Source organism: Sphaerulina musiva (genome assembly GCF_000320565.1).
Source record: "Sphaerulina musiva SO2202 unplaced genomic scaffold SEPMUscaffold_8, whole genome shotgun sequence".
NCBI lineage: Eukaryota > Fungi > Ascomycota > Dothideomycetes > Mycosphaerellales > Mycosphaerellaceae > Sphaerulina > Sphaerulina musiva.
The window spans coordinates 1377932-1391062 of record NW_016017390.1 but is presented as its reverse complement, the minus strand read 5'-3'; the positions used below and the strand labels follow the sequence as shown (position 1 = coordinate 1391062).

Here is a 13131-nt window from a genome sequence, read left to right as displayed (position 1 = left end):
TCTGCTTGCTTTTTGCTTTTTGCTTTTCCCTTTTTGCTTTTTGCTTTTTGCTTTTCCCTTTTTGGTCTTTTTTTTTCCATCGTCACTTCCCTACCACCAAGGCGCTTAAATTTCCTTCCACCTCAAATATATTCACAGCTTCTTTCAATTTGGCCTCAACACTTTCTCCCCCTCCTCGTCTTCATCCTCCTCCGTGTTGCAAACTACGCTTGACAGCAGACACCACCACTGTATCCGTAATCGATGGCTCTGATTTCATTACTACCTGTATACTTTTTTTTGTACTCCACTTCCAAAACAAGCACATACCGAATCACGTCAGCAGTTCGATCGATGAAATAGATAAATGCCCCAACCTTCAAAATCTGTTAGAGAGAGAGACAAAGTGTGGCTCTTTTCATAGATCCTTGCCGATAGGTATCATGCATTTTGTTCGGCTGGATACGTGCTGTATGAGAGAAGAAAAAAAATATCCAATGGATGCAGAGAGTCCCCCCGATGTATTCTGTACTAGTCCCTCCTGCGAGAGGGAAAGGGATTTTCGTTGCTGAGAATGTAAACGACGGCTGCTGGGGGAATTATAATATGAGAGGGTTGAGGTCCTGTCCGTGCGAGGAATCACAGTTTCTTTTTATGTGACGGCGTATTCGGCTTCCTTGTCAGATGGAATGACAATATTGAAGAGCGCTCGCAGTTGGTGTGATATGTATACTCGCTCATTCTTGAATATACATTTGGAGGATATGGTGTGCTTCCTTGTAGCTATTACTGCTAGCAGTCGATGATTATATGCGTTAATTGTGGCTCGAAAGAGTATTGGCGGCCCGAGTCTAATACGAAAGAGTAATGTTCTTCTTTTTTTGTTTTCGTTCTTCACCCCTATTCGGAACCAATCATGGGCTCTGACGGGCGATTTTCGAATGGAAAGCTCCCAAGTTGCACAGCAGACACCGTGCCTTGCTTACGAGAAGCATCTGTAGCCGCTACAGCCTCTGCATCTGCCCTGATCCTTTGCTTCATTGCTTTGCGCGCCGTTTGCCGCCGTTCAATGATTTGCACGACCATCTGTGCTGCTTTTTCAGATCCCTGAACAGTCCATTTCAATGGCATAGCCAATGGAGTCAGAAAAACTCCCCCGAGGAAGACAGGGAGCAGGAAAGATGCGTAGAGAGTGTAGCGATGAATGCCGGGTTGAAGCCGGATTTGAGCTCTCCATTTCTTGTATATATCCCAACCACAATATGCCGTTTGCCACGAGATCACTACGTATGCCATGAGGCATAAGACCATATAAGGGGGCCCCATGCACATGAGTTTCAGTTTGCACCTCGCGTGTGCACAACCACATGCTTGGCACTTGTAATGCACAAAGGCGACTTCGGTGTTGATGTTCTCGCGTGGAATTTCGGTATGCTCGCTGATTCTGTTCGTATGGGTGTCAATGTGCCGCCACACATTGACCTGCTGTTCGGGACGTTCGCAGTGCCGGGATCGACAGGCGTGTTCATGCCCAGGCTGGAAAGTAACTCGGCCCAGTTCATCGCAGCGAAAGCGCAATTTCTTGTAGCAATTGCTGGGTATAGTGATTCTGATCTCGAGCCGTAGGTGCTTCCTATGCGCTCTCCCCAGGTGTCGGTCATGATGTTCGAGGAAGTAACTGTAAGGTGCCCAGGGCTTGCTGCTACTGTCCAGGTCGAAATAGTACCTCCCGTGCTGGCCAGTCTTGAGGAGATAGTAGCTGAGAACAATCGGAGCGGCGCGATACAACGCAGCGGTCTCTCTGAGATCGGGGCATGTCACATTCTTGTCCACGAGAGGATGTCGCAGTTCCCCATCATCGCCTACTCGGATGGGATCTGCTCGAAGATAGTGTTCCTGTATCTCGAGCCGTAGCTCTGCTGGTAGGTTTTTGAAACGCTCGTCGAGTTGCTCTTGTGCCGGTGTCGTATTAAGCTTCGACTGCGCCCGTTCGAATAAATGTCGCCAGTAAGGTCTCGTGAGGATACGAGGCTTCTTTTTCAGGCGCATTGCGGCCGTCAGCAGCAGAAAAGGTGTATAAGGACCAGAGGAGCGGCAATCGAGCTGGGCGATATGAATATGCTATATAGCGAATGTGTAAGTTGCGAGCCGACACGTGGGAAGCGGCTCCACCGGACTCACCCAGGGAGCTTACCACGAATTAGTGTACCAGCAACCTTCATTCATTCAACAGACCTAACCCTGGCTGCACGAGCTCTGCAAATGCTCCTGCGAGAGTGGATCTGTGGTGATCAAGATATATGATACCATTGGCAGCAGACACCCTCACGAATTTTGTCTGTAATATGCACTTGAATACCCGTCTTGCGCCTGGCAGACATATTAGATCGTGTAGTATCGGATCTCAAAAGGCGCAGTAATACAGTGTGGAATAGAGTGTCGTCGTATAGCTTCCTCAGAAGACCTCTCTCTTCAATGCTCGGCGGCATGGTATAGGATCCGGCAGTACTCGAATGTCATGAGCTGCATGCAGCTCTCGGGGTACCTTTAGCGAGCCCATGGGAGGTAGGTATATAGCCGTCGCGCCTTCGTACACTCGTCCGTGATGGCAAAAGCATGCCCGCTGTTTTCCCCCATACAATGCTCTGGTCGAAACGCCGCTCTACCCTCATCTGGTGATAGCGACGACGAGGCGTGAAGAAGGCGGCCGATGCGAGGAGCTTCGTGATCAAGGTCTGGGCTCGCTACTTGCGCGAGTGTTGAAAAATTGAAAACGATTGCAGGATGAATGTCTACTTGCCCACTGCGCCGGAACATTCGAAGGATGTCTTATAGCTCGTCGGTAGGTTTCGCATTTTTTCCTGGTTTGATCTATGTCAACGCCAAGCTTTATTGGGATCCGTGCTTACAGTCCCGAGTGGCCAGCGGAAGCTATGTATGTACATACTCAGCTTCTCAATGCTAAACTTCACAAAAATGATGCGATCATGAGCCAATAACCACTGGTGGATTGACCGATTGCAACCGACTCGATGCTTGTAGCCGACTGCTAAGACGCCCGACTGCAACAAGCTTGTAAAGTGTACGTTGAAGGCGTTGATACATGGCATCCGCTCCTCCTCTCAACTTTTCCAGCCGCGCTCCATACTTTGTTAGTCTAGCAGACTCGTCCATGGACGGATCTGCCTGATCTGCAGCAGGAACCGCGATTCTTAGCACGCAATGTTCTGCTCACTCCAACGCGGCGCGTTCCGGATTCATGTCCGGACGAACGTGACCAAGATCCCACTTTTTGAGCAAAGCACGCCGTTCCATGAGCTTTGACGTTGTGCTGCCTGCGAGATTGGTGCCTAGCAGCAGTGTGCAGTGAAGTGAATTCACATCTCCATCCGGGTTGGCTTAGAAGCCTTCACATTAATTAGTTTCACCATATTCGAGGTGATGCGTGCGATGTCTGTGTTTCATCAAAGAGCACAATACTGTCGTGCTCGCTCATTTCGCAGTTTCGGTGTCTTCGGCCGTAGCCTCCTCCTCCAAAGGCTCAACCGTGACTTCCACTCCAGGTTCGTCCGCCTTGGTCTCGACAGTAGTCCCCTCCGATTCGATGTGGATCGTTGTCTCATCGCCAGTATCAGTCTCATCTTGGTTCTCCAATGTCTTCTCATTCTGGACGGGCTCCGGTACGGTGAAAGTCTTGGACGTGGTCATTGTTGCGGGTGTGATGGTGTCTCGCTTGCTTTCATCCGACTTTTCTTCAGGCGGCACAGCCTCTGGGGGCTGCTCGTCATCGTGCACAGTGGTGACTGCGCGTTCCAACACTGGTTTTGCTTCGGTCGCTTCATCCTCTTCAGCTTCCTCTTGGATCACAGTCGTGACGTTGGAAGGGTTCCGGATGTGGCCTTGTCCGCCGCCATGGCGCTTGGTCGTGTTGCCATTGGCAATCACTTCATTCCCAGCGGGCTTCGTCCAAGTCGAGTCTGTTTCTCTGGAAAGAATGCTGGGCACCTGCGTCTGCTCCTGGCCGTCTTCTTCTGCGTCGTGTCCTTCGGCTTCGGGGGGTATGGTGTAGTTCTCGGGCTGAATCATGCCATACTCGTCGCAGACGGTTTTGAATAAGATGTATAGGCCCGTCTGCCTCTCAACTCGCCAGAACATGTCCCGATGCTGAAACCAGGCATGTGCATAGATGCGGTAGACGCGTCGGAAGATGTTGGTAATCTCCTTCATCTGCTGCGCCAGGACCTTGTCGACACTGCCGTGCGGAGTGGAGCCCAGTCCCAGGCGCGAGGGAAACATCTTGCTGCTGGTCAAGGCATTGGCAGCCCAGTCCAGAGTGTGGCAGCAGTAGTCGATGGCCGAGCAACTCTTAGGTGGATCGTGCACCGCGCACAGATACTGCCACTCGCTGGCGCGCATCTCGGGACACGTGGCGGGGCTACAGGGCGGGTCATCGGCGAATAGGTTGACGATGACGGTATTGGTCTTTTGGATGAGAAAGCGGCCCAGCTCATACAGCCAAATGTCGCGAGAGATGCCTGGCGGCGGTTTAGCCAGATCGCGTGCCAGATCGGCGGTGACCGAGGCTGTCGTGTCGGAGTCGGGAGGGTGCGTGTGGTGGTAGTAGAGAGCTTTGAGGTGTTCGGTGAGCTGGAATGCCGAGTCGATCTAGAGGGAAGAACTTTGTCAGCTGTGGCTCTCTCTTCCTATCTCTCTATGTGCCTCTTCCTGTCTCTCTTCCTTTCTCTCTCTCTCTCTCTCTCCCTCTACGTCTCTCCCGCTCCATCGCCCTGTCTCTCTCCGTCTCCCTCTCCCTCACCGCCTCCTCCCTCTCCCTCGATCTTGACAGCAACAGGGAAGCAAGTCCACGTACATCTTGCAGGTCAATCAGAGGGGGGCCCTCGTGAATGTCCTCCGCTTTGGTGCCAGGTCGTATCCGCCTCGCCGCGCCCGTGTTGGTGGTGCTGCCACTCCCGGAAAGCTTACCATGGTCTTGGTATAGAGAGAAGCCCGGCGAGAGAGACCCGACTTGGTCTTCGGCGATGGGCGGCGGCGAGGGGAGTCGCGGCGATGACGACGGCGAACTAACGGACGCCATGGTCTCCATCCCCGAGTCGTCTGTTGAATGTTCTTCTCTTCACTTGTCTTCCCGTTTCGGGACAAAGTAGGGGGAGGTGGTAGGTGGTAGGTTGTACTCGACGCACATGCAAGTGAAGACCCCTGTCGCTCGGTTTCGCTCGGCAATTCCCGCCCATCTATTCTTCTCCCTCTCCCTCCCCCTCCCCCTCTACCCTTCACTCCACCACCACCTCCACCACCTCCGCCACCGCCGCCAAGATGCAGGACGGAGACGATGACGAGCTGCCTCCCATGTTGGTGACTGCCGACGGGAGCACTGCGGCGGAAGAGGCGCTGAGTGTGGAATTGGACCAGGTGAAGATTGTCAAGGTGCCCATAACGATCATCACAGGTAGGTATGTTTCTTACTGCTTCTCTGCTTCCATATCTGCGGCTTCTCTACTACCGACTTCGTTGCAAAATTCTACTTCCCACCCAGTCTCCCTCGAAACACCCCCCAGTGCTGATGTGGACAGGCTATCTTGGCGCGGGCAAAACCACGCTCCTCAACTACATACTCACCGCAAAGCATGGCAAGAAAATAGCGGTCATACTGAATGAATTTGGCAACACATCGGACATTGAAAAGTCTTTGACTGTCAATCAAGGGGATCAGCAGGTCTCCGAATGGCTGGATCTTGCCAATGGCTGCATCTGCTGTTCTGTCAAGGACTCTGGCGTCAACGCCATCGAGTCTCTCATGGACCGTCGGGGTGCCTTTGACTATATTCTACTCGAAACCACTGGTCTTGCGGATCCTGGCAACATTGCTCCTCTCTTTTGGGTGGACGAAGGACTTGGAAGTACCATATATCTCGACGGAATCGTGACGCTTGTTGATGCGAAGAATATCCTTCGTTCCCTTGACGAGCCCGTCGGCGAAGAGGCTGTCCATCGCGACGATGATCATCACTCTGGTCCAGTCCTCTCCACAGCTCATCTGCAAATTTCCCATGCCGATGTAGTGGTCATCAACAAGTCCGACCTGGTGACCCCTGCTGAACTCCAGGCGGTACAGGAACGTGTCTACTCGATCAACGCGTTGGCGAGAACACAAGTGACAGATCATAGCCAAGTACCGGAGCTGGAAGGGTTGGTCCTGGACCTGCACGCTTACGACAACGTATCAGCAGATAATCTCGAGTTTGCAAGCAAAGGACACAGCCACCTGGATCCTGCCATCGGCACTGTGACGCTGACCCTGCCTCGTCTCGATGACGATGGCATAGTGGCGCTCGACATATGGCTTCAATCTGTGCTGTGGGAGTCGCACCTGCCAAGTGATTCGAATGGGAAGGCAGAAGGACTGACATCTGGCTGGGAGATTCATCGCAGTAAAGGCCGGGTGATGCTGGCGAACGGGCGCGTGAAGATACTTCAGGGAGTTCGTGAGATTTTTGAGCTCATAGATGGTACCGTCAGTGCAGAGGACGACGTCTCACAGCGGGGAAAGCTGGTCTTCATTGGCCGCAATATTGGCGATGAACGCAGTCGATTGTTATTCCAACAGAGTCTTGACTTGAGTCTGCCGACCAGTCCAGTTGCCTAAATGCTCGTCTCGCGCCGATACACCGCCAGCAGATAGAGTAAAAGCTCTGGCTCCATCTCCTTCTCGCGGATCGTCTCCCTTCGAGGCCACTCACCGACCATTCTTGACGACTGTACCACTTGCTTGGGTAGACTACACCACGCTGTCTACGCCCTGTCTACGCCCTGCGGTAATGACATCCTTTGGCCGCTGACTGTGATTGGACAGATAGGCGGAGTCCCTTGCATTCCCCAACTGCCAGCTTCAAGAGCTTCAAGAGCTGGCAGTCAAAAGCTCCCACCATCCCTCAGCCTTGACACGACCAAATCCACTTTTTCATATAGCAACTCCTCCATCACCACTCTGCGTAGCTACTCGAGCTCGTCTTTTTTTCTGCGGAACAATCACCATGGCCAAGCCATATACCAACATTAACGAAGAACAACTCCAACAAGATGCCCAAGATACCTTGCTACATTTTGTATGCCCATCATTTCATGCCACCAGCAACGCACACCTGCATCGCCAATTGGTCTAACCCGCCCTTCTCTAGGGCCCATCCTTTCAGCCCTTCATAATAACTTCCACCTCTGCCCGCACAATCACAACCGCAAGCAACCACACCCTCCTCGACTGGACCTCAGGTCAGATGTCCACTTCCATCGGCCACGGCCACCCCGAGGTCACCTCCACCATCACCTCCCACGCCACCCATCTCGACCATCTCTTCTCCGGCATGTTATCTCCCCCTGTCATCTCCCTCGCCAAACGCCTCACCTCGCTCACACCCCCCGGCCTCGACAAAGCACTGTTTCTCTCCACCGGTGGCGAGTCCAACGAATGTGCCATCCGGCTCGCCAAATTATACACTGGGAAATTCGAAATCGTGGGCTTGGCGAGCAGTTGGCACGGGGTGACTTCTGGGGCTATAGGAGCGCAATATCACGACGGAAGGAAAGGTTATGGACCGAACATGCCCGGAAACTTTTGTCTGATCGCTCCGAATGGCTATCGGTCGGCTTTCCGGCGTGCAGATGGGAGTCATGATTGGGAGTTGGAGTTGGAGGTGGGGTGGGAATTGATCGATAAGCAATCGTGTGGGTCGTTGGCGGCGGTGATTTTGGAGCCGATTTTGAGTAGTGGCGGAATGATGGTGCTGCCTCCAGGGTATTTGCGAGCGGTGAAGAAGCATTGTGAGAAGAGGGGCATGCTGCTGATTGTGGATGAGGCGCAGACGGCGATTGGAAGGGCGGGAGATATGTTTGCGTTTCAGCATTGGGAGGAAGACGAGGGTGTTGTTCCGGACATATTGACGTTGAGTAAGAGTTGTGAGTATCTCCTATCTCATATATACATACCCCTTTTTCACACCGGAATTTCTGAGAAGTGACTGACGTGTGTATGTGTACTACAGTGGGCAACGGACTTCCCCTGAGCGCCGTCGTGACCAGCAATCCCATCGCAGCATATGCCCAAGCGAACAATTTTCTCTTCTACACCACGCACGCCAATGACCCTCTCCCAGCAAGTGTCGGAGACAAAGTCCTCGAAATTGTCGTCCGCGACCACCTCGTCCAGCGGTCCCGCGAGCTCGGCGCGAAATTCCAGGCCCGCCTACGCCTCCTTCAATCCCGCTACGGATGCATCGGGGACGTTCGCGGTCGCGGTCTGCTGGCGGGAGTGGAGATCGTCGCCGACCGGAAGACGAAAGTCGCTGCACCGGCACTGGGCAGCGCTCTGGCGACCAAAATGATGGAATTGGGCTTGTGGGCGCAATTGTGCACGATCCCGTCTTTTGGCGGCATCTTTCGGTTGGCGCCACCGCTGACTACGACGGACGAGGAGCTGGAACGTGGACTGGGCATTATGGAAGAGGCTTTGGCGACGACGCCGGGGACAATGCCGTTGTATGGTAGTGGCGAGGTCGCGGGGCAGATGGTCAAGGCGACATTGTAGGATGTACCTTATGATACTATCCTTTGCAATTTATCGATTCCAAGCGAAGTATATGCGATGGTCTCCTTTTTTCAAGGCAGTTGATTGAGGCGAGATTTCTCAGCTCGTCCGCACCGCCGGCCATTGATCCCTTCCCGAAGGTATCGATTCCCTTCGGATATCCCCTCTTGATTCTTCGGCAAGCCGCTTTGCTTTCATTAGTTCTCGTGATACAAGCCCTGCTCAGGCTGCGGGATACCATACAAGCCCAGTCCGAGCTTGTCCTCGGGATCTGGATCAGGCATCTGATAATACTGCACTCTGGTCAGTCATTATTTCCTAGCAATATGCACCCTACGAGAGTAACACTCACCCCATCATATCGCCACCATTTCCGGCCTTCCCACACGTCCTCGACTGGCAAAACCCCTTCCGCCTGCATTTGATCTCGAACCTCCTCCACGCCTCGCCACACACGAAGCATGTTCTCGCCGGCGACCTTCGCCAGCTGTTCTTCCGTCGCGCCACGATCCAAGATGACCTTCAACAGTGCCGGATAACATCTCACGTCCTCCAGTCCCGGAATGACGCTGGCAATGCCATCAAAATCCGAGCCCAGCCCCACGTGATCCCAGCCAATGCGGTTCGCGATATAAAACAAGTGATCGACAACATCCTCCAGACGAGCATCCCGCCTTCTCGTGGCAACAAACTCGGGAACAAAAGTCACCATGATGATTCCGCCATTGCGAGGGATCAAGTCAAGCACAGCATCAGACACATTCCTCGCGCAGTCAAACACACTCTTCGCATTCGAGTGGGAAAACATCACGGGCGCTCTAGTGCACTCCAACGCCTGTCTCGCAGCATCTTCCGAAACATGTGAGCAATCCACAATCATTCCAATCCGATTCATTTCCCGAATCGCCGCCTTTCCCAACTTCGACAACCCTCCATGCACCGCCCCCATTTTCGCCGTCGAAGAATCCGCAAACGCATTATTTCCCACATGCGTCAACGTACAGTATCGCACCCCTAATTGATAAAATGCTCGAATCATTCCAATACTATTCCCTGCAACATGCAACCCTTCCACGCCCATCGAACACGCAATTTTCCCCTTGCCGTACTCGCTTCGTACATCCTCGGAGCGAAAAACTAACGTGAACGTCTCGGGATAACTCTGTACTAATCGAATCGTCAAATCAATCTGTTCAATCGCATCACGTGCCATGTCGTTATATTCCGGGAGAGAGAAATTTTCGTCTGCGGATCGGAGGCAGGGGATGCAGATGCTCCAGAATTGTGCTCCGACGTGTCCTTGTCGTAGACGGGGAATGTCGGTCATGCCGCGCGTGAAACCGTGGGCGAGGTCGAAGGCTGGGTTGGAGTGGATTTTGCCGTGGAACATGCAGCGTGGTTGGATGGGGAGGTCGTTGTGGCCGTCGAAGAGGGGCGTGGTTTGGAGGACTCTGGCGACTCGGGGGTCGAGAGGGATGGGTTCGGGGCTGGTCATTTTTGTTTTTGTTTGTTCTCTTCTTCTTTTCTTTTCTTTTCGCTGATGAAGGGAGGGTGAAGTGATCACTCTTTTTTCTTTCCTTTTTTTCAATTTCTTTTCTTTAAACGGTCGACCTCAACAGCGATATAGATATAGTCGGCAAGATAGCATTCACTTGTTGCAGGATGCCGTCGCCCGGGGATGATATGCGCTATCCTGGAGAGGACGGTACCTAGTAGATAGGCCGCAAGAGTCAAGGAGCAGGACACTTTCAAAGGACACTCGGAATGACTAAGCCTCGGCGCGGATTAACGTAGTTCCGGTTGAACATCACTTACTGCTACAATACATATATATTAACTACCTACCTACGCAAAGCACCGTTTAACACTGTATAATCTACTACTTTACGCCCTATATTACGCGTTTAACGACCCCTAGCCGCGTTACTATCGACTGTACGACCGTTACCTAACGCCAAGTCGTTAGTCTCGACTACACGATCGTTACCTAACCCCAAACTATCAGATTTACTATATATAACACTACAGCCGCGTCTGCGCGGCCGTCTACGTCTACGGCCGCGTCTACGGCTACGGCTACGCGCCGCTAGCTTAGTATTAACCTCGGCTGTCTCGTTACGTTCGACTGTCTATAGTACGTTAATAGCACGCTACTAAGCCGCGAATTCGGCGTATAAAGCGACGGTAGCAGCCTTCTTAGCTGATTCTACATCTTTACTAGCTACCTCCGTACTCGTTATAAGCCTATTAGTCGTCTTATTGCCGCGCTTCGGCAGCCTCGGCAGTAGTAGATGCTAAGCCGGTTTCGTAGGTACCGCAAATAGTATTTCCTCCGGTTTAGAACGGTTACTTTAAGTAGCCTATAGGCCGCTTAAATAGACGGCTTCGAAGGCTTCGAGCTTGTCTGTATAGGAGTTATAGTCCGCGGCTCGTAGTAATAGTAAGTAACTTAACTAGCGTAGTATAGAAGCCTGTATACGATTATAACTATCCGCGCGTTACGGTAATAACTCTTGTAGTCTATCCGTCGCGGCGTCGTATTGATTCTACTATTTTAGCGTCTACTATATAGCGTTACTAGCGTAAACTGAACGATTGCTCGTAAAGTAACAGGGGTATAGTAGACTACGAGCTATTACCTTCCGCTTAATTACCGTAGGTAATAGTATATAGCTATATAGCAAGCTATATTGTTTAACTTCCCCGTATTCCGTATAGTAATCGCGTACTAGATATAGCTCTGCCGTTACTACCGAGCGCGTATAATTAGCCTTGTCTACCGTACGTTTGATGCCGAGAGCGTTATACTATAAAGCTAGTAACCTATCGATTGTCTATATCGTAACTTAGCTATTAAGTTATACGAAGTAACCGAGATTATTAGCCGCTACGGCCTATAGTAGTAAGCTAGTATACGTATTTTCCTCTAATCGTTCCAAATTATTAAACAGCTTATCTAGATATTGCTTAATACCCTTAACGTACTGTTTTAGTAACAAGTACGGCGGCAGATACCCCTTAACGCCGCGGTTGCCGCGTTCCGCGCGCTATAACGAGCGAGCTCTATTATTCGGTAAATGCTTAATATAATACGTAACTAGTCGCTGCTTAATAACGACGTACGTATTACGGAAGTACTCGGCATCCTCCGCTATTATTCCGTCGATAATAGCCGCCTCGAGTTTATCGGCGGCTTCGGCTATATCCGCTTGCAGCTACGGCTATATAAGCGCTTTCAGTTCCGTCTTCTGCTCGGCGCTATAGCCTAGTTTACGAGCTCGCGTACGTCTTAGCGCGTCGATTCGTATAGTAGATTCGGTCGGTACGGTCGGTTCGTCGTTAGCAGCTACAATAGTAGCCTAGCGTACCTTACTATCGGCGGCCTCGGTACGTACTACGCGTACGGCACCCTTATCGATACGCTTGTAAAGGTTTTAAGCAGCGTACTATTAACAGAATTGCTAAATACAGCGCTGAAATAGTAACTCCGGAATAGCTACAATTAGGCCGGCCCTAGTATCTAAGACAATTACTTTATTAAGTCGACAGTTACGTAGATAGTTGTTGAATACGGCAAGTAGTATAAACAGCTAATTATCCTTACTCTCTAACTTTATTAGTAAATAACACATCGGAAATAACCGTCCGGTGTTAGTAATCCCTATAAATACCCTTAGTAATAGACTAGTACGATTAGTACTAAACGTAGCGTCTATCTAGAAGCTATAGTCCGGTACGAATCGCGTAGTAAAGCGCGCTATATATAGCTACTAGTAAACAAGCTGCTTAAGTATTACCCGCGTAGTACTACTAGTCTATAGATTAGTAGTAAATAACTAACGGCCCTTATATTCGAATCCGAGCGTAACGAGTATACCGAGCAGCGCGTTAATAATAGTCTCGGCGTTACCGGCACCGCGGAAGTTGTTACCCTTAGCTAGGTTATAGTTAGGCCTCGTTATAGGTTAGGTTAGGTATAGGTTGGGTACAACCTAACGTTAATACCCAACCCCGCAAATAAGGTAGGTACCTAGCTTATAAGCTAGGTACAACCTAACGGAAAAAACCTAATAGATATACCTAATAGGTATTGCGATAGGTATTACGTAAAACCTCTTCTAGATATAGAATAAACATAGTAAGCGCTTCTGGAACAGTAATAAGCCTCGTATATACCGTACTGCCTAAACTCGCTAACAATAGCTACCGACTATACCTGCCGACTACGAGAATTAGGAAAAAGCAAATTAATTTAGGAGTTTACGGTAAGTACTTCGACATCTCCTTCTATAGCTAATAATACCTGCCGACTATACCTGCCGACTACGAAAATTAGAAAAACCAAATTACTTCAGATCTTAGGCTTATAGTAAATACTTTAATATCTCCTTCTCTAGCCTAGCTAGAACGCGTATCTAGTATTTAAACCGACTTTCGGTTACTATATACTACTGCCTTACTCTCTAGGCCTTACGTATCTCTATTCTTCGCTAGGCCGCTTAGAAAGCCGGCTCCGTCCTTATTAATAATAGGGTCCTTAAACAAGTAGCTCT

At 50.8% G+C, this 13131-nt stretch overlaps 5 protein-coding genes across 5 annotated transcripts; 2 read left to right on the top strand and 3 right to left on the bottom strand.

The window, feature by feature from the left end:
• Positions 1-761: 761 nt before the first annotated feature.
• On the bottom strand, positions 762-5128 carry SEPMUDRAFT_150787 (Mob1/phocein). Its single transcript, XM_016906395.1, has 3 exons — positions 4850-5128; positions 2161-4644; positions 762-2100 (listed from the first exon to the last, which is right to left on the bottom strand). Exons 1-2 carry the CDS (start codon positions 5081-5083, stop codon positions 3472-3474), a joined length of 1407 nt encoding a protein of 468 aa, XP_016758908.1. The 5' UTR covers positions 5084-5128; the 3' UTR covers positions 762-2100; positions 2161-3471.
• SEPMUDRAFT_119313 (uncharacterized protein) lies at positions 880-2028 on the bottom strand (the record flags this gene model as incomplete). The annotated part of the gene is made up of 1 exon (XM_016901499.1): positions 880-2028. One exon carries the CDS (start codon positions 2026-2028, stop codon positions 880-882), a length of 1149 nt encoding a protein of 382 aa, XP_016758909.1.
• A 170-nt stretch (positions 5129-5298) lies between the features above and the next one.
• SEPMUDRAFT_150786 (CobW domain protein) lies at positions 5299-7326 on the top strand. Its single transcript, XM_016906394.1, has 2 exons — positions 5299-5446; positions 5571-7326. The coding sequence occupies exons 1-2, from the start codon at positions 5314-5316 to the stop codon at positions 6641-6643; spliced, it is 1206 nt and encodes a 401-aa protein (XP_016758907.1). The 5' UTR covers positions 5299-5313; the 3' UTR covers positions 6644-7326.
• Positions 5299-9793, top strand: SEPMUDRAFT_90212 (dialkylglycine decarboxylase). Its single transcript, XM_016910524.1, has 5 exons — positions 5299-5446; positions 5571-7103; positions 7176-7950; positions 8037-8871; positions 8931-9793. The coding sequence occupies exons 2-4, from the start codon at positions 7032-7034 to the stop codon at positions 8576-8578; spliced, it is 1389 nt and encodes a 462-aa protein (XP_016758906.1). The 5' UTR covers positions 5299-5446; positions 5571-7031; the 3' UTR covers positions 8579-8871; positions 8931-9793.
• On the bottom strand, positions 7660-9793 carry SEPMUDRAFT_150785 (Peptidase_M19-domain-containing protein; the record flags this gene model as incomplete). Its single annotated transcript, XM_016906393.1, has 3 exons — positions 7660-7950; positions 8037-8871; positions 8931-9793. Coding segments are annotated over 2 exons (959 nt in total), but the record flags the coding sequence as incomplete, so codon positions are not given.
• Positions 9794-13131: the final 3338 nt, after the last annotated feature.

Bases quoted from the DNA above. Each gene is read 5' to 3' on its own strand.
- SEPMUDRAFT_150787 (XM_016906395.1), bottom strand. From the start codon at position 5,083: ATGGAGACCATGGCGTCCGTTAGTTCGCCGTCGTCATCGCCGCGACTC. The intron at 4,645-4,849 runs GTACGTGGACTT...TCTTCCCTCTAG, and splicing joins CTCTGATTGACCTGCAAGAT to ATCGACTCGGCATTCCAGCT.
- SEPMUDRAFT_150786 (XM_016906394.1), top strand. From the start codon at position 5,314: ATGCAGGACGGAGACGATGACGAGCTGCCTCCCATGTTGGTGACTGCC. The intron at 5,447-5,570 runs GTAGGTATGTTT...TGATGTGGACAG, and splicing joins GCCCATAACGATCATCACAG to GCTATCTTGGCGCGGGCAAA.
- SEPMUDRAFT_90212 (XM_016910524.1), top strand. From the start codon at position 7,032: ATGGCCAAGCCATATACCAACATTAACGAAGAACAACTCCAACAAGAT. The intron at 7,104-7,175 runs GTATGCCCATCA...GCCCTTCTCTAG, and splicing joins AAGATACCTTGCTACATTTT to GGCCCATCCTTTCAGCCCTT. The intron at 7,951-8,036 runs GTGAGTATCTCC...TGTGTACTACAG, and splicing joins ATTGACGTTGAGTAAGAGTT to TGGGCAACGGACTTCCCCTG.